The sequence below is a fragment of the Melanotaenia boesemani genome, chromosome 3, assembly GCF_017639745.1.
Source record: "Melanotaenia boesemani isolate fMelBoe1 chromosome 3, fMelBoe1.pri, whole genome shotgun sequence".
NCBI lineage: Eukaryota > Metazoa > Chordata > Actinopteri > Atheriniformes > Melanotaeniidae > Melanotaenia > Melanotaenia boesemani.
The window spans coordinates 9867784-9887825 of record NC_055684.1 but is presented as its reverse complement, the minus strand read 5'-3'; the positions used below and the strand labels follow the sequence as shown (position 1 = coordinate 9887825).

The 20042-nt window shown below is 39.3% G+C and overlaps 1 protein-coding gene across 1 annotated transcript in view; it reads left to right on the top strand.

Moving 5' to 3' along the window:
* Positions 1-18046, top strand: part of pcbp4 (poly(rC) binding protein 4) — a 205350-nt gene extending 187304 nt beyond the window's left edge. The window contains exons 15-16 of the mRNA XM_041979989.1: positions 10376-10832; positions 12565-18046. Of these exons, the coding sequence (XP_041835923.1) occupies positions 10376-10808 (433 nt within the window). The 3' untranslated portion in view covers positions 10809-10832; positions 12565-18046. The remainder of the gene's footprint in view (positions 1-10375; positions 10833-12564) is intronic.
* The last annotated feature ends 1996 nt before the right edge of the window (positions 18047-20042 follow it).

The window sequence follows — 20042 nt, the reverse complement described above, 5'->3', positions numbered from 1 at the left end:
ATCAACAGGAGAGGTGAAAAACTGCTGCCATGCAAAGATTGTCCCTGCAGCCGGCTTGGTGTGTGGTAAGAGCTGAGCGGTACAATCTTTATTTAAAAACAAGACAGACGCAAAATGCAAGTGCACAAGTTGAAAGTTTGTTAGAGGATTTTTCTTTTTTTAAATAACTACAAACTGCAGCTGAGACGTTCCAGGTATCATTACTTCATTCAAAGGTCTTCAAAGCACCAATATTCCAATTAACCTAACTCAGTTAGTGCATTTATTTTTAATATTGTGTGAAAAGCACTGAACATAGATCATTGTTTCTGTTAACTGGGCTTCTGTTGTGAAGTTTAACTCGTTCATCTATTGCCACAAGCAGTGGCAATAGTTTTGCCTAAAGTGTGGCATTGAGGTCTCTACAATCTAGACTTTGTTAATGAAAAGTGGCAGTGAAGACCCAAAAGGCAGAAGTCAGAGTCATCTTTTTCATAACAGTAAAACAGTGGTGCTAACGCTAGCATCTGTAGCTATAAATCAGCAGATGTTATATTTTAAAAATGTTAAAACAGTCAGTTAAAGCAGTCGTGCTCCAGAGCAGCTGCATGCAAGATGAATTTGCTCTATCTATTAAAATGAGCAGGAATAGCAGAGCAAGATAATGTATGCATGCAGGGAGTCATCCTCTGGACCATTTAAAGTGTGCTGATATGAGCCGTAGCTTCTTTATCATTTCTGCTCATCTGCAGAATCACTCGCTCTTCAATAATGTGGACATGTCCACATGAACAAAAACATTGTAATATTGGAACCACATTCATTCTTAATCTACTTTAAACAAAATACAACAATTTCCACATTTTTTTTTTAATTCCCTGCCTTCTATATGTCTTTACCACACATTTTCACCTTTTTCCAGACAGGATTGACAAAAGAATAAATTATACCGCATTTAAAAAGTCCAAAGTGACCAAAGTGCTATGGATAACATGACACACAAAAACAACAATGAAGACTGAAATCACACACAAAATAATGCCTACTAAAAATAAAGGAAACATAAGGATAAAACAATAAAAATACACATGGGGCACCACCAAAAGAAGTACCATGGTTGCGGTAAAACATAGCCCCACACAGTTCAGCACCAGCTGTGGGTAAAATATCAGCCTTCAGGTGGGGAAAATATTGGTTCTTTTTCTATTCATTTATTAACTTATTTATCTATTTATTTCCAAGCCAATCATGCTCACATGGTGCCAAAGAGCCAACATTGTGCTGTTCCTTGTAGTAGATTTTGATCTGAAAGGTCTGGGGTTTAGAATAAGGATAAAGGAGTTCAGAAATGTATTCAAGTGCAAATCCATCTAACGCTTCGAAACGTACAAAATAAGTTTAAAATCAATTCTATATTAAATTGGAAGGCAGTAGAGAGATGCGATAGCAGGGGGGATACTTTGTTTGTGGTATCAGTTAAAAGTCTGGCATCTGAGGTCTGAACCAGCTGCAGACGAGATAAAAGAGAGACTGATACCAAAATGCAGGCAATTACAGTAATCCATCCTTGAAGTGAGCGGGGCTGTAATTACCATCTTCAGGTCATTGCCGGAAAGGAGTGATTTTAGTTTTGCATTATCTCTTCAGTGGAGAAAGTTGCTTTTTATCACTGAATTTGTCTGCTTATCAGGTTTTCATAGTTAAATATGACCCCCAATTTCCTGGCAGGCTTTGTGTACGTGAATGAAAATGGGTCTAAAAGGCTGAAATAACCTCTGACTTGAAGACTGCTATTAGCCATCCAGCACTTTACCTCCTGAAGGCAATTCGTAAGGGAATATGATCAGTGTGGGGTCATCAAGATTTCGGAGCAGATAGGTTTGTGTGTCATTTGCAAAACAATGAAATGAGCTGTTGTACTTGTGAAAAAATGTCAACCAAAGGAAGGATCTACAGTGAGAACAGAACTGGCCCTGATATTGATCCCTGTGGAACTTCAATCATGGGGCTGTACAGGAGAAAAATCCCTGATTTCAACTGAGAAAGTCTAATACATATGAGGTAGGACGCCGTAGGACCGTAACTTCAACCCTACATTTCCCTCCCAGTGTCTTTTCACTTGAAAGTCACTTTGGATAACAGTGTTTGCTAAGTTAAATAATGTAATTGTAACTGTGTGGTCAACGGGTGCACCAGCATGTCCAAAACGACTAACTGATTTTAGATGACGTAGCAACAAGACAGAGCCATGCAGCCTCTTTTTCATCTTCTGTCGACAGTGTGGACCTCAAGCAATCTGCCAGCGTTGTTGCTAGCACTGTGTTGATAGACCAAGTACAGCCAGAGGTATGTTAAAAAAGGGATGGCAACCTTTTTTCGTGTATATCACCATCACATTTGGTACACGTTAGTTGCAGAAAAAAACAATAAAAAATTAGACGATTCTAAGGAAAGTACTCGCAAGCAAGGGGGAAAAAAAGCGTATTGGTGGAAAAATGCACCACATCAACGTATCAAGAAGTTAGATGACAGCACGATGGTTGCTGAGGAACAGGAGAAGTTGTGGGAGTGGACAAAATCCACCAAATGCAGATTGAAGTGCTGCTTCCTGGTGGACAGGACTGAAAAAACCATGGAAATGTCTGGCGGTCAAGAGGAACTTTTTTCTGTAGAAGAAAATAATAATTAATGTGGCATCTTATGGTGGCACCTGATTTGTAAATAGTTTACATAAGATATTGCCGCTTTTTGATGTAAATACATGTTTAAAACTTTGTTGTTTGCTAAATTGGTACATAAGTTCTTAAAGTCAACTATTTACATTTGCATTCTAAGTTATAAAAGATGTTCATGTTTGTGGTTTTCAGACACCAAAATCTAATTTTTTTCCTGCTTGGATTTTATGTTTTTGTGCAATTTGAGGTCCAGTTGGTCAAAATGAAAAAACTAACTGTACAATAACACGTGACGTTTTAAAAGTTAAAGTTAAAGGTTACAAAAAATAGTCAAAAGCCCCGAAGGTTAATTACTCTTAGGATCCCTTATTTTAAGGCTTTTAAGTTAACTTAATCAATGGATCGTATTGAATCAGTTGTGGAGGAGTATAGTTGCTGGCACACCAACCTGATGGGAAGAACCAGCCATCAACAGCTAAAGAAAGCTGCGTCTATACAAAAAGTAGCAGTTAGACACACCATAAGACATCCATCACCAAAAATTAGTGTCAGTACTGAAATCTCAGGTTTTAATTCATGTTAAAAAGAAGTTTTTCCTCTCCACTGTCATGTTGCACCGCACAGGAGGTTTGATGCCGCCTGTTGGTTTCCTTTCCTGTTTTTTTTTTTTTTTTAATGAATTTGTTCGGAAAAAAAGTAATTGGACTACAATAAATTAGCCTGAGTTGAACTTTATCTCTTTAGTATACATAAGAGATCTTCCTTGTAAATTGATGCTTCACCAATAACATTTAAATAAGTCGGAGTTGTCACAAAAAGTGTCAGGCAGTTTCTGCCTCAGTGCTCACATTAATGCTTTTCATTGATTTTTCATGTTCTGTTCCACTGTAATACCAAAAAGCATTATCATACAAACTGACTCACTGTGCAAAGCCGGTGGAGGCTTGAGGTGAAAAATGCTAAACGTGACATTTCTACTTCAGTACAGTACTTCAGTAAAGCACCAAGTTGTATTTCATCGCAGGTTAAGTTGAGCATCATTACAGCAGAAGAGCACTCCTCTCTGCAGCTGCAGCATCTATTATGTGAGAAATAGTGCACGATAAAACGAATGAGGCACTGCATCTGTAGCAGAGGACAAGTTAGTGTCACTTTACCATTTAATCAGTAACGTAACAGAGATGCAAGACTCACCACCGAGCTGCTGTAATACAAGCTTCCACTGGCATTAATATGCAAATTCACGTCTGAAATATAATTTTCAGCTATTTCCATCTGGTCATGCTGCTGACAGCAGAGGGAGCAGGGTGACACACCAACGTCAGCCTCATTCAGTCTGAAATGTCGGGTCAGGAGAGGTGAAAGTTGGCACATCGCAACATTTACATACTTTTCCATTATATTTGTTTAATCAGTCGCAGACAGACGAGACTGTATGTCAGAGATTAGTGCATCTCATCATCTCCTGACCTGGTCTCTCACCGGCTGACCTCAGATCAGCATTTATGGGCAAATTGGTGTTTTATCTGTTGGTAAAAAGAGAATGAAGGGAAGAATTTTGGGATCACGTTAATTTAATATTCAACTTAGGTGTTCTCTGGAACATGACTGTTAGGTTGTTATGGAGTAGAGTTAGTATTTCTGTTCACCATCACATGTTGCTTCCAACATTTCTTTCAAAATGATGAACCAAAATAACTGGATTTGACATGAAATATGTCATTGACTCCAAAGGTATGTATGTATATATATATACATATACATATATATATATATATATATATATATATATATATATGTATGTATGTATAAATACACCACACTAATTCAGCTACACGTTGGTAAATTTTTAGCCATAAAGCAGGACGTAGATGCTGCAATTGCCTTGGACTTCGCTGAGTTTTATTTTCAGACATCTTATACACTATCACTCAAACGTTTGGACACACATTCTCGTTAAAACCAGAGGGTAATTGTGTCCAAACTTTTGACTAGTAGTGTATAAAATGTCTGAAAATAAAACTCAGCTAGGTCCAAGGTAATTGTAGCACCTACGTCCTGCTTTATGGTTAAAGATTTTACAAGTGTGTAGCTGAAGGTGACAGCTTTGGTCACATGATACAAACAGAGCTGCAATAAAAGGTACCAACTACGTTGTACTTCACTGACTGATGAAAGTCAGTCTTGTAGATCAGAAGTAAACAAACTAAAATAAGAACAATCAAAGTCAGGAGCGGGGAGGGAGAGGGTAGTGGGGACCTCTCACACCCCTGTTCCCCCCGGGTATGGCCGGGAGCGAGCGGGGGGAGGTGGTTGCCAGCGGCGTTTCCTGGACCTGGGAACATTGGGGGCTGAGCCCACACCCTCGTAAAGAAATCTCAGTGAACCAACACAGTAAAAACGGCTTTTTATTTAAGCTTTCTTGAGCATTGTGTCACCTTGTTTAAAGCCAAATACTGTAATATGTGCTTTGATATGTATTTATTTTCAATCTTAAACGTGACAATCTAAACAAGATCTCTAAAATCAGTATTAAACTTTTACTTTTCCAGACATCTGCTGTTTATCTCCACAACTTGCTCTTTAGAGCACATCTTCTGCAACAAAATGATGAACGTGAACTGTTTTCAGTCACTTGCAATCTTCAGAATAAAGATCATGCTGTAGTATTTACTGTACCTCTCTATCATCTCATCTGTGTCTTCCTTCTTTCCCTCCAGGCTTCATCACTTGTTTTCCTTCCATCATTTCACTTCTTTCCTTCTTTCACTTGTTGTTTTCCATCTTTACCACTACTACTTTTTCAGTAGTATAGCTTAGTGTAAACTAGTGGTATACTCTGATTTTTCCTTCCCAGTCTCGAACACCCCTGTCCTGGAGCAACACACACATACAAGAACCACCAACCTCATTAATACATAAAGTATACACACACACAAAGGTGAGACCATGAAAGACTGGTTTTGTATTCCAAATATAAATGCATTGTGAGCAACATAAAATGTAAAACACTCTTTAACTACTGACCAGCCAGTGACCTGGAGGTGAACAAAAACATCAGTAAATAAATTTATAATAAAGCTGTTCTTTATTTATCCATATTTAAACTAAAGCAGCACCTTGAAACCAAACATCCAACACGAATGGGAAAGCCATTTTCATCTACTACAACACAATAGCATGCACGCTTGGGCGCACGCACACTCACAGCAGCGGGTATACCAGCGAATCACGTAGACTTCACCACTGGATTTAATGCAAATGTGTAGAACAGAAAAGGGCAGGGCTAACAGTTTAGTACAGCTAGCTTAACCTTCGAAGTATCAAGTACTGTCATGAATGATCCGCCTGATGTTCATTTAATTTTAAGACATACAGGGTTTAAATTATTTGTGGTTTGCCTGTTTCGTGTGTTGGCCAGAGTCTTGGAGCCCATCGGCAGCAACCACAACTGAAGAGTTTCTCTCTTCTCTAAATAAAAAACCCTCTGATGTCCATTCTTCACCGCTAATAATGACCGCTCGAAATAACACCAGAGTTCAGATCAGGGATAAAACGCCGGGCTGTTAGCCAACACGGAGGATTCCCCGCTTCCATAAAATTCCTCTGTGATTTGTCATATTGTACCTGTTTTGCATTCACATAAGCCAGGAAACTGCAAAACTACCATCTTCTTTAATGTCATAAGGCGGCTGAGAGAATGGAAACGTATTACCTCTGGGATGAAAAAACATTTGGGGCTTGATGTGAAATGTTCGGGGCTAGAGCCTGTGCCCCAAGACCGTGGGGGGCTCTTGCTGGGGCTCTCCTCTGCCGCCCTTCGGGTGGGGCTGGAGTCGTCTTCGTGGTGGGGTGGCTTGGGTTGGTGCTCCGGGTCTGCTGCTGAGGGCCCGGGCCTCTGGCCCTGGTCTGCCTCTGGCCTCCGTGGAGGCGCGGTCGCATTTGCATGATCTCACTCATCACCCTTCATCACTGATCACTCCTTGTTTCTCATGCTCTGCATGCTGACACAGTCACTGAGTTGTCCTGTGGGTGTTTATACTAAGCGATATTCATTTATTTATTTTTATTTTTTTCTTCCTGTGAGTTAGTATCTGGTCGCTGTTATGCTACTTTCATGATATGTCTTTTTGATTTGGTTATTATTTAAAAACTCTTAATGACTAGCAGCTCTGCTTTTTTTGTAAAAGTTGTAGGAAATTTTCTGGTGTGTTCATGTACAGGTGTAACAGTTTGTTGTCTGGTGATGGTGTGGATTGAAGGGTCGTTTCCTTCTGTCTGTGATCTTTTTGTCTCCTTTCTTCTTTCCCTTTTGCTTCTTTTTGCTATTTTCCATCTTCTTCTGTCCCCTCCGGTCAGGTCCAGCAAGATTACATAGATTCCGTGATTCAAAGTAATTAAATAAATAAATGAATCAGACTATCAAGAGGAGTCTTACCAATAGGCCTCCCCTTGGCAGAGCAAATTTGTTCAACACAATACAGCAACCAGATTATCATTTTGCTTGCTATGATGCTGGACAGGACAAGTTAAAAAAAAAACAATGAAATATAAGTTTTCCTGTGACAGACCATACTTTATGAGAATTACTGTTCTTTTTTATTAAATGAAGGGAACTAATACATGTCACATTTATAGAAATGTGTAGAGCTAGGTTAGTGACATAAGTTTCATAACTTTTACATCTATATTTGAAAATGTGAGAACAATTACAGGTACAAGTATGAATTCATTCTGCATGCCTGAAAATACAGGTCAGTTTTATAACTACAAAACATTTTTCCCACATTTTACAGACCTACTCAAGAACCAATCCAGTTTCTCTAACCAATAAAGGAGAAAGGAGGGTTTAGATTCTCTTTGTTCACAGCCAAAATTCACATCGTGTGGAAAAGTATAGCAATGACCGTCTTAATGAGTCCAGCACAAATGTCATAACTCCCTAAAATAAGTCGGTTTATGGAAACTCAAATGCAACCAAATTACCTTCGGGGAGCAGTGAAGGTTGTGCTGGGTTTGGTCGGCTCTGTACAAACATTGCAGAAAAATGAAACATTTCAATAACCTAGAAACCAAACAAACCAATATCAACAACGATGGCCAGTGTATAGAACCCTGTGGCCCCCATGTTACCTCCAACAGCCCTGAATCAATCACTGGTTCAAATGAATACCTACTCAGCCAGTCATGGGTAAATCCCCTGATACTGTACTTATATCATTTTTAACAGCAAAATGTGATCAGCAGTGTCAAGGGCTTTGTGTAAATCCAACAATATTTCCTTTTCTCAGCAGCATGAGTAATTTATTCAATAAAAAAAAAATCCATCAGTGTCACTTATGTCGTTGAGTTTATCCCGATTGTTACAAAGTATATTGTTAAGTGTGCTTGTTAATAAAGTTATTAAGTTGAATATACAGCTGACTAGGTCAGTGTCTGTTGGGCCAGGTGCCTTAGCCTTCTTCAGGCTGCATAGCTTAGCCTTCATCAGACCAGGCTGGGTGGCTCAGCATCCACTGAGCAGGGTGCCTTGGTTGTCTTCTTGCTGAGTACCTTAGCCTTCTTTAGGTCTGGTAGCTTGGCTTTTGTTGGGTAGGGTAGCTTAGCCTTCATTCAGCCAGTTAGCTCAGAATCCATCTGGCTGGGTTCCTTGCCGTCAGAAAGATCCCTGAAGCTAAACATCAACTCAAATTAGCTCTACTTGTGTTGTTGCTCAGTTGCTCCAATCGTGACGTGTGAAACCAAAGAGCAGTTACGCCTTTCATCACCTCATGAGCTTTAATTTAGCCCCAACATATCATCAGCTTACAGAAAGGAAGAAAATGATTAACAAAACATTAACCAAATCATCACTGCATATTCATATACTTTCATAGAATCTTTGGCTAAATCTCCTTTTTTATGACTTCATGTGGAACCCTGAAGTAACTTCCATTATTGTCATGATCTAAAACAGAGGTCACTAACAAGCACACCACGGCCCAGATCCGGACCCAGAACCTGGCCCATATGGACACGAAGTTAAAATATAAAATATGACAGGGCGCTTTTATTTTAACTGGCGCAACTTTTGCAGTCTTCACAGTAGCGGTAGGGAAACACGCGGGCCAATCACATGTGAGGTAAACTATCCCACGACATGTACTCAGCCAATCAGTGTGTGAGGCTCATGGTGCGACGGTAAACATGGTGCGACGGTAAACTGGCAGCTACATAAAAGAAAGCAGACGACTGCGCTAGAGAAAGGCAGCAGAGTTGCTAAATCTGCCCTTTATCAGCGACTTTGGGCTCATATATATATATGTATATATATATATATATATATATATATATATATATATATATATATATATATAGTCATTATGATCTCCCGGACCTTGGCTCCAAAAGATTTTCTCTAACTGGACCTCTTTAAATTTTAGTTGAATACCCCTGATCTAAAAGATTGGAACAGCCAAAAACAACAAAAATGTGAGGAATTTTCTAGAGATCAGCACATTCAAAACACAATGAGCTAGGCTGATTATTATCATCATATTACGTACAACTAATGAGGTAGATTTGACATCATTAGAATACAGGCAATTTGTTAAACAAATATTAAGAATTTTTCTAGAATCGCACCAAAAGTTTATTTCTATTGATCATCATATAATGTAGAGATAAACCCCCACAGCTGTGTGTAAAATGGTTCTTTACATTTCATACATCCAAAACATCTTAAACATAAAAATGATTAAATATTGTTAAACTCTACTGTTTAGAAGAGTTTTCAGTGTGTACTGTCAAACACATCATGATGTTTAAAGCTTCACAGACTTCAGTATGAAAAAGCAAAGTAGAACAGAAGGCTGTTATCCTGAGACTGGCTCAGTCTGATCAGAGTTTACACAAACTGATCAAAGCCGTCAACAAATCACCCCAAACTCAAATATTCATTCCCACAGTGGGTGCTTCGAAGTTTCTGAAGCTTTTAACATACTTTTTTTATATCTAAAGTATGGAGAAATAGGAGCAAAGCTCTAAAAGTTGTTTAGAGAAAATAAATGAGGCAAAAATTCTCTTTGTTATTCTTTTGTTGTTCAGCTGAGGTTCTATCATTTTACAACCTAAGATATCCCAGGATGTGTTTGTAATGATTGCGTTGAGCTATTCAGGCTGTAGTTGATGACTTCTCAATATAATTTAATTTCTATAGAATTAAACCTTATTGTTTTTTGTTCTTAATTCATTCAAACTGCAGTATGATGACGAACTTGTGGCAAAGATGCTGTCGTGGACATGGAGGAATTTTCTCTGAGTAACTTCGTCCTTTTCCTGTTTTTTGCATCAGCATCATCTCAGCTTCATGCTAATATGTCTATAATGGTTTTGTTTCCTCCTCCCTAAGCCCCCTCCCAAGCCATCACCCCAACTTATACAGAACACCCCCCATCCGTACAGCGAACTCCCCTACAATAATCTGTTGCAACCTCCAGCAAAACACACCTGTCTTATGATTTTGGTTTGTCAGTTTTTTCATTTTTACTCTCCAAAAGATCCTGTTTGTTTTCTGTTTGGGTTTTATTTCATTTTTAGTTTTTACTCTTGATTTTTTTTAACATGTCTTTTATTTAACCCTCTAACCCTTCTTCATCCAAAACTCCCTCTCCTGACCCCTCTCCCTCCTCCTTCCACCCTCCGCCCCCCTCCCTGTCCTCCTCCACCCTCCCTCCCTCCAGTTTAGAGACCGCCAAATCCACCGCCCAGTCCTCCTCCATGCCGTCTCCCGTTGACCTGACCATGAGCTTCACCCAGCCCGCCCCCCCTGCCTCCGCCTCGTCCTCCTCCTCCTCCCCCCTGGCAGCGATGGGCGCGGCACTGCCCCACGCTCCAATCCTGGGCGCCCCCTACGCCCTCCCCCTCTCCAGCCTCCTGGGAGTGAAATCCATCCCCTACCTGGCACTGTCCACCCCTCCTGCTTCAGCAGCAGCAGCAGCAGCCGCGGCAGCCGCCATTGGGGCACCAGTGTTGCAGAGCTCGTTGCCGACAGCGGCGACAGCGGTTCCTGTTTCGGCTCAGGCGGCAGCCGCTCTGGCGTCCTATACGGCCAAGATCTCCTCCTCCACCAACGGGATGAAGAAGCCGGAGAGACAAAAGTTTGCACCGTACTAACAAAGGAGGAAATGAGTTTCTAAGGTAGTTACTGGGCTGGTGTTCAAGGGGGATCTTTAACTTTTTTGTTTATATTCTCTTGCACTTCGTCATTTACTTCCTTCAGTGTTATGACTGATAAATGTTCAACAGGCTCATTCATGCTCTGTTTACATAAATACATAGGTATGTCTGTTTCAGATGTTGTCATTCATTATTTTCCACATGCTTGACATGAGTTCATGTCCAAGTTCTCACACCAGTTTCAGACAACGTGATGATGGTGGAAGAGGTCGTAATAATGTACATTCTCAGAAAGAGACATAGAAAGAGGTAGCATGACAGACGGTTGTGGACTGTGCAGCCAATATGTAAGACATGAACATTTAGCCTGGCTCTGCCCTAAGTAAACGTTGAGGCCATTTGTATGAGTTAAATACGGATACAGATCACTTTGTATGTCTTCTGCATCAATTACGTGCATAATTTGGTTTGTTTCTTGGGCCCCTTGCAGATCCGTACCCTGACGGAGCAAACATACTGATGTGATAACTGATGTGTGACTTGTAAAAGGAACATAGAAGAAGAAGCCTCAATGTATTTAAAGGCTGCACAGACCCCCACCATCTACTGCACTTCCTCTTCTTATGTTTCTTTCTGAGAACGAACATTATCATGATCTCCTCCACCGTCACCATGTTTGCTGTTGTCTAAAACTGACGTCTGAACTCGGAGGTGAACTCTGAACTCTGCTCTTCCCTCTGGTTGATGTTTTGCCTAAAAACCATACCAATGTAAAGGACATGTGAAAGTATGAGAGCAGGGACATTTAAAATGGACATACCTATTTCCGTACATAAAGGGAGCATAAATAGGCCTTAAGGCCAACTGAGACTAGACTGTTTACTTGTGGTGAAGTCGTCACTCATCAATAACTGAGTTGGCAACAAAAAAGTGTAATTGCAGGAAGTGGATCCGACTGTAGATGCTCAAACCAATCAGAAACTGTGTGCAATAACATCACTCAGTAAACATATCATTAAGTTCTCCATGTGAGAGCCTAACAATGGATGTTTGTCTCCCTGAACTCTGAGAGGCAGCAGTTAAGATACAGTTGGAGGTATTTTTTGCTTTTAGTTTGTTGCTCAGGTGTTTTATACTGTTGGACTGTTTTACACTCCTTCAAACAAGCCATACTAGCCGTAGACGCGAACCAGGGTTTGTAAAGCAGACCAAACTACCATCCTTGGTAGTCCAAAACTTGTTTGAGAGCCCCAATTTTTGGTAGTCCAAAAATTGCTCGTGCTGCCATTTTCAGCAACAACTTTATTATTATTAGAAATGACTGTTTACCAACCTGTTTGAGTATTTCCAGACAACAGACTTCTTTGTGTTATGTTCAACATCACTTTCTGAACTTTCTGCATCTATTTTCATCGATCAACATCTCCAGTAACACAGCTGCTCTGCTGCATGTTTAGTAGTGCAGCAGTGAAAAGGGTCCCCCTCAAACAATTTCCTGCTGCACAAATTCAGATCATAACAAAAATAGAAACCATTTTCCATCAGGAACTGGTACACCACCCAGCACCAGCCCTAACCCCATTAGGGTTAAGTGTCCCTTTTCTTTTATATTCAAACAGTACATTTAAATGATCACCCATTTGTTTTGACTCTGAAGGTCTGAGCATTAAGGACAATCACATCATTTTTCATCAACCCACAACTTTCACCTAAATCCTGTTCTCTCTCTTTTTGTCCTGATTTTTTTCTGCAGGGTTGCCGGGTGTTTGTAGCGACTGATATTTGAGGTTCTTTGGGCCACACAGCCTGTAAAAGCCATAGAGACTGTCAAGCTTTCCCTCTTTTCGTCTGTGTCCTGCTCCTAATCCTGTTGTATACTCGTATATTTATTAACTGTTCCAGAATATCCCTCAGAGTTTATATCACTGGTCACTAACACGTAGCTGAACGACTCAGCTTTTGTATACAAAGATGTCGACCTTGTAAATGACTCTTTCCTGCTTCCTGTCTGCTCGTTTTCTTTTCTTTCAGTATTTTTTTGTAAACCTTTGTTTTTTTTTTAAAAAAACACAGATTTTAAGTGTTATCGTTAACTGTTTTTTGTTCACAATAATCATTTAAAATGTGTTGTTTAAATTATTTTTAACTTATTAAGGAGTGTTACATTTGCAGTTTTAGGAAAAAACTGGATTTCCAACATGACTGCAGGTAAATGCTGTAAAACTGTGTTTTAGTTTGTTTTTTAAGTGTGTGAACAAATTTCTTTTGTTTTTGAGAAGAAGAAAAATCACTATACCATTGATGCTAAAAAGAAGTTCTCTTTGTTAGAGTAGAGTTTTCACTCGTAAACTCAAACTGGACTTTGACCATACCAACACACACACTCTAACTGGGGACATGTTTCATGTCTGACCTGCTTCTGCACTTTCCATATCCACAGAACTAAAATGAAAGTAGAACCGGCAGCAGACTGATCCCGAAGGTTCGTCCTTCGCAGGTTAGAAATAAACAAGTTTGGTTGCATTTAAAAAGCATTAGAACCAGGAAACTGGTTCCAGACCAGAATCAGCTCACTGGGACATCAAATACCGCTAAGACTGAGATTAGTTAGAGACTAATCAGACTGGTGAGTTTAGCTGAGCATCTCTACTGGCTTTATCTGTAATGTCTGTCTCTGCTCTATGAGAGTATTGATAGGATAAAGTATTGATTACATCTCCAGTCTTACTGAACTGCTGGTATTCAGTCATGTGTCGTCTGCAAGCTGACATGCCAAAATGACTAATAATGTTCAGGTTCTGAGTATTTCCACAGTTTAGATGTGAGTTCGGTTCTTCTACAGTATCTAAGAAAGATTTAAGCTTTGAACTGGATAAATATTCACCAGTTCAGTTCCTGATATCTGGAGCTACTGGCTGCTTCAGACCAGCTTGTACACATCCAAGCAGATGAAAACATTTAGGATCTTGGAAGTCCATAAGGTCTTGGTGTGTGGATGGGTGCAATCAGTTGGGATTAAGACCCTTCATGACAAATACTGCATTGCTTCTGCTCCCACAGGTACACATTTTGGTGTTTTTATAGTGTTGTTGCTACATGTGTTTGGTGTAAACAAACCGCGATGGGCTGTTTCACTCTATCATGAAACAGCTCATTTGATAGATTCTTCTTAGGAGCCCAGTCTATGTCTGTCTTCATCAGGAAGATTGCTAGAACATCCTAATGAATGAAAACATTAGTTCAAGTTAAAATTAGCTCAACTTACATGCTGTTGCTTAGCAACCACAATCTTGACAAGAAATACCAAAAAACCGCTATGACGTTAATCTCCCCGTGATGTTTAGTTTAGTCTCAACATATCAGCAGCTAACAGAGAAGGATCCTAACCAGCTGAAGTAAAGTGATTTCCAAACCTTTAACAAACGATTACTGAAAACTCTGACATGATTTGACTCAGTTACTTTACATCCCAACTGAAGGTTCACAAGACACATTTCTCTACGTCTTTTATTTAAATCCTTGGCTTGATCTCCCTTTTTAATACTTCATGGGAAACCCAGAAGTAACCTCCATCAGTTTCATGATCTGAACGATTTAAACAACCAAAAACATAAATGTTCACCACACACACTGTGGTCTACAGCAGTGGCTCCCAACCGGGGGTCCAGGACCCCCAAAAGACCACAAGGGGTCCCCGAGGATTTAAACATTTGTGAGGAATTGTGATCCACACATTGTCACTATTTTTAAGAAAAAAAAGTAAGGGTATATGTTAATAATTTAATTCTGGCTTCATGAAAGGACAGGACTCAGCCACAATACATTATTTATGGTGAGAATCTCACTTTTTTAAAGCATAAAACCAAACATGGTTTCAGCACGGGGTGGCGCAGAGGTCTATGGCTTTTTAGTATATACATGAATGGGGTCCCCAAGGTAAACAAGTTGGGAACCATTGGTCTACAGTGAGCTGGTTGACCACCACTTGCTGTTCTACTGACCTGATGAGGAGGATGTGACATCATGTCAGTGCAAGCAGCTGCATTGTTTGAGAACAGAACTGGTACTATTCTATGAATCAGGTTTAACTTTAGGTGATCTAGCTTTAATCCTGTGACACTGGTTTTTCTCAGTGAATCAAACCCAAATCTGAATATGTGTTTATGTAAAGTCATATTGGCATCAAGTGACCATCAATCATTTATTTACAAAGAGAAAATATTTATATTTCTCTATAAATAAGTATTGTATGAAAACTCAATCAGCTCAACATTCATGTCAGAAGATCTGAGGATTTATGCAGGTGGAAAGTTTCAGTCTGATTTGGTCAAATGTGCCACTGGCTGTTTGTGTTGCTCTTTGGTCCAAATAAAGAACAAGTAAACAAAAGAAAAGAGATTAAACTGTCGGTGACAATACTGATAGTTTTTATGCTAATTTTTTGTCATCAGGCTCTAAAACGATTAAAGGCCTTTCATGGTTGAGTGATTTTATTTAACCTAGTTTTTGAAATTTTTATGTGATGAATAGGAAAAAGGACGTAGCCTACGGATGACTTCTGATGTTGTTTAATGAGTTTGACATGATGCACATTTATTTAAGAAAATGGCGAGTACATCACTTAAATTTCAGCGATAATACTAATAAATCAACTTAAAATTCCAAAAACGTCAGCAGGAGCAAGATTTAGGCAAAATATCCTCTTTGCTGATTTATCTCTCATCATGATTCTTCTACGTGAGCAAAAGTCAGACAGCTTAGATTTCATTTAACAGACTCACTTTCCAAACACCGATGACTTTTTAAACATTACAAGTAAACTGACTGCTCAGGAGTTGGAGCTTTCACCTCCAGATCAGGCTACGTTTCCAGCATCAGTTGCCATGGCAAAAAAAAAACCTGGGAAGAAGAAACACAGCTACATGAAACAAAGTTAGTTTCCTCAATAAGCCACTAATCCTGCTTAGTAGTGCAAATCTCAGGTCTGTTTAGCTTTTTCAGCAACAGCACCAGCATCACATTGAGCAACACATCATTCCTATTGGCTGGCTGGTAGATGTAGGCCGTATATGGCAGAATGACCATCCTAACTTTCTGATTAGAATAGATGTTTTCAGACATCCCCAACGATTTTCTCATTTGGGACGGCCAAACATCGCTCAGTGTGTGCCGGGTTAAATCTACTTATTGCCGTTCTGTGGATGAGTGAAAGTAGCGAACAGTGTCCTTGTTTTTGACTTTTTCCAGCTGAACTGATGCCTGACGCACGGTTTACTGCCAGTGTCAGAGACTAATGCTGCATGTTTGCTTGGCCTCACTAACACACACACACAAACATGTAAATACACACAAGAATGGCGATTAGTGCAACCTCACACACGTGCAGACACACACACGGGCCTCAACCTTTGTGAACTAAAAGCAATACTAAACTGAGTCGAATGAGTAGCGACACATTGCAGAGCAAAATACTAACAAATATGTTCATATTTAACTTGAGTTGTTGATACATAATGTTCTCTGTCATTCTGTTTTTAATAAGACTGATGATGATGATGATGATGATGTGGTATGTTTAACACACTCATTTATTTTATAAAGTCAGATGACCCTGTCAATGAACTGTGGACACAGCATTTAATCTATTCTTTACCCATCATTCTCATTCATCTTTCCTTCATTGACCATGTGTCTGTTGTCTATTGGCATGAGTCTGACTTGAACTGACGTCTATGCAAAAACATCTCTGTGGTTCGGCTCGGGGATCCCTGCTGGGTTCACGTGGATGCTGTGCAGCAGATGACGGCTCGGACTCAATACATCTGCCCTGAAGAGGGGATTAGTTGGTTAAAAAGGTCCTTCAACCAGTCACAGAAGACTAAGCAGAATAGTGGATTCACCTCCTTTTGAAACTCTAATTTCTCATCTGTTGGGGTCATTTAGAAGCAGGTTGTGGAAAGTACTTAAGAACAGTCAGATCACTCTGAGTTTAGTAAATCAGAGAGGAATTTTGATGTGAAGCTACACAAATATCTACACCGTTAAAAGACCAAATTTTCCCAATTTTAAACCTGAAATATGGAATTTTGAGTGATTTCAAAGTTGTGGATTTTTTAAACCCCACATCAGTTTTGCATCCGTTTACTTTGTCCCTATATTCTCAACCAAAGAACATCTGTCATTAATCCATCAGGTCTTGTCAGACTGGAGCTGGATATCTATGGAACAACAATAAAGACACACGTTTTGTAGCTTCTATCTCCAAATTTGAAACTGAGTACGGATACAAATCTGCAAGTACAGATTAATTCTGCAAGTCTGAAAATACAAGTTAGTTTTACTGCAGCAAAACATTTTTCACACATTTTACACACCTACTCAAAAACCAGTCAGGGTTCTCTTTTCCTTGACAGATCACAGAGAGAGGAGGGCAAAAATTCGCTGTGTCCACAACCAGACTTTACTTGGGTCAGAAAACACCTTAAGAAAACCACATTGGTTCTTGAGTAGGTGTATAAAATGTGGGGCAAATGTTTTGTAGTTGGAAAGACTTTCAGAATGAATTCATAGTTAAAGACTTGATTTGTACCTGTACTTGTTAGTTTGAAATATAGAGATACAAGTTACAAAACTTGTCCCTATCCTTTCTCCATAGATGGACTACTACTTGGAATCACAAGCAAAAAATCTAAAAAATGGAAAACGGTTTCTAATAAGGTATTCCATTAAGTGAACCAGACCTCTATAAGGTGATTAGTGCACTTCATTAAGATTTCAACTCCATCTGTTACATTCAGAAAACTCTGATTACAGTGATTTTTTTCAGGAAGGAGGTTATATAAAACCAAGTGCCAATGAACAAGTATCAGCACTTCCTGAAGAGTTTGGCCCATTTCCACCTACAGTGCTGTGTAAAAATCTCAGTCCAACCCTCATTTATTCCATATATACCTTCCTAGCAGCCAAACTTCACTGTAATCCTTTAAAGTGGTCTTGATCAATAGTTTTCCAGCTTTCTGATAGTTTTTCTTGGCTTTTTCCCAAAATCTTCTTTGTTAAGGCACTTAACCCTGGCCTGTGAACCATTCAAGCAGAAAAGAGGCTCCTAACTCGTGGGATGAACCAGTATCACATCAACACACAACAGACAACTTAGCAAATAACCAGTTTTAAATTGAATCTTTAGGCTCCTTGTTACCAGCAGTCTCTGACAAAGACACATGATTTCTTCCCCTTTCTTTAGTTGCATCTCTAAACAACATAAAAGATAACACAGTTCAACAGACAGAAATTAGGGTGTTAGCATCAACGAGGTGATTGTCAAACAGCTTCTAGCTGAAAACTTGCCATATCTCAGCATGGTGTGCAGTCTATCCTTAAAACATCTGAGGAAACTGGACAAAAGAAGGACAAACAAAGAAGTGTCCGGACTTAAAAACTATCTACAGCAGATGATCAGGATCTAAGAAACATGAACAAATCCAGGAAATACCTGACACAGGACCTGAGAGATGCATCTGGACCTTTAGTTGGTCCTTCTATTGCTGGCCAAAGCCTCTTCAGAAATGTTCTCCATGGAAGGGTGGCTATCAAGAGGCCATTCATAATTAAGAGAAATGGGGAGAAAGGCTGAGGTACTGTATGCCACATGAAACAAGAACTGATTAGCAAATCAGTGGAAGAACTTTGGAAAGTCCTTCAAGAAGCCTGGAGAACTATTCCTGAAGACTATGTTGAGAATTGGTGGGAACTAGTTTAGATATTAGCAATTAATCATGTGTCCAAGGACAGTTTTTAATATTCAGTTAAATTATTAATGAATAGAATTAGAGGAACAACTGGAAGAAACTGGAAACTAATGAACACTGATATCAGTCTTAAAGGTCTGTTAGTCTGTACAAGGCAATCTGGGAAATGTATAATATCCTTCAAGAAGCCTCGAAAACTTTTCCTGAAGACTACTTAGAGAAATGACAGAAAACTTATTTTATTTTTTAGAAGTGACCCACAAATGTTTTTAGCGCTGCAGCATCATTTTCTAATCTCTCATTTGTCTTGTGGATGTTGTCTTGGGATTAGATCTGTGGAAGTGAGTCACAGAAGATCTGTGTGACGACACACTGCAGAGACACCAAGCATAGGAAAATGCTTTCAGGCTGATTCATCTTAGACTTTTTGTCCCTGATATTGCAGCTGCATAATGCTTAAAATGACAGAGAAGGAACTTGAGAAATTAAACAAAACCAAACTGCATTCAGTAATTTAATGTGGCAGCTGAGATAAAATCATACTTCATATTGTCACACTGCTAAAAGCAAAACACATTTTATCAGTTGAGAAAATAGTGGCAAAGTTAACACTGTGCAAAAAAAATAAAAAATGCACGATACAGCATTAAAAATTCTGGGGTATGAATTATTTTAGATGGTGAAACATTTGCTCTTCAGTTGTACCATCAGCTTCCAGTTAGATTTCCTTCCTACTTCTAAATGTTGAGAACACTCTGATGGTCGTCTAATGCAGAAAAGACACAAAAGAACACTTTAAAATTAAAAATAAATAAACAAACAAATAAATTCCTAACACTATTGTTCTTTAAATAACTTCCCATAAAGTCAGGGTTGGTTTTAACAAAATAAACATGTCATGTTTGGGGAGAGTTTATCAGTAAGCATACAATTCCCCACTGAAAACTGCTTAAAAGCAGGTAATGAAATATCATCCCTTTTTAAAGTGGAAGCCATTAATGGAGGAAAATAATCACACAGATTAATTTTGTAACGCCTCAGAGGAGCTAAAGAATTATTCTTCAGGGTAAATGTGTTGGAGAAATCGGAGTTGGGGAAGTGAAAGAGGTTTCGAACACAGAGACGACGCTTGCTCTGTAAAGATGCTCTCATTCCAAGCTGTGTGGCAATCAGACACACATTCACTCTGAACCAACTGCTGAACAAAACCAGTTTGGTGATGAATATTGTATTGAACTTGAACATGAAAACTCCATTATGACGAGAAATTTTCTGCTAGAAATGAAGTACTCCATCTCTTTGATTTCTGCTCCCCTGTGAAGATGGAGAGCTTTGCTCTTTGTATATCACCCAGATGTGTTTGTGATTCTGTTTTCTTTCCATTCATGCCATGTTCTAATAAATTAACCCTGAAAACACAGTCGGCTTGTCCTCCTTTTTGTCCTGCTGGTTAGCTTCAGAGCAATTGAACATGTGCAGCAGA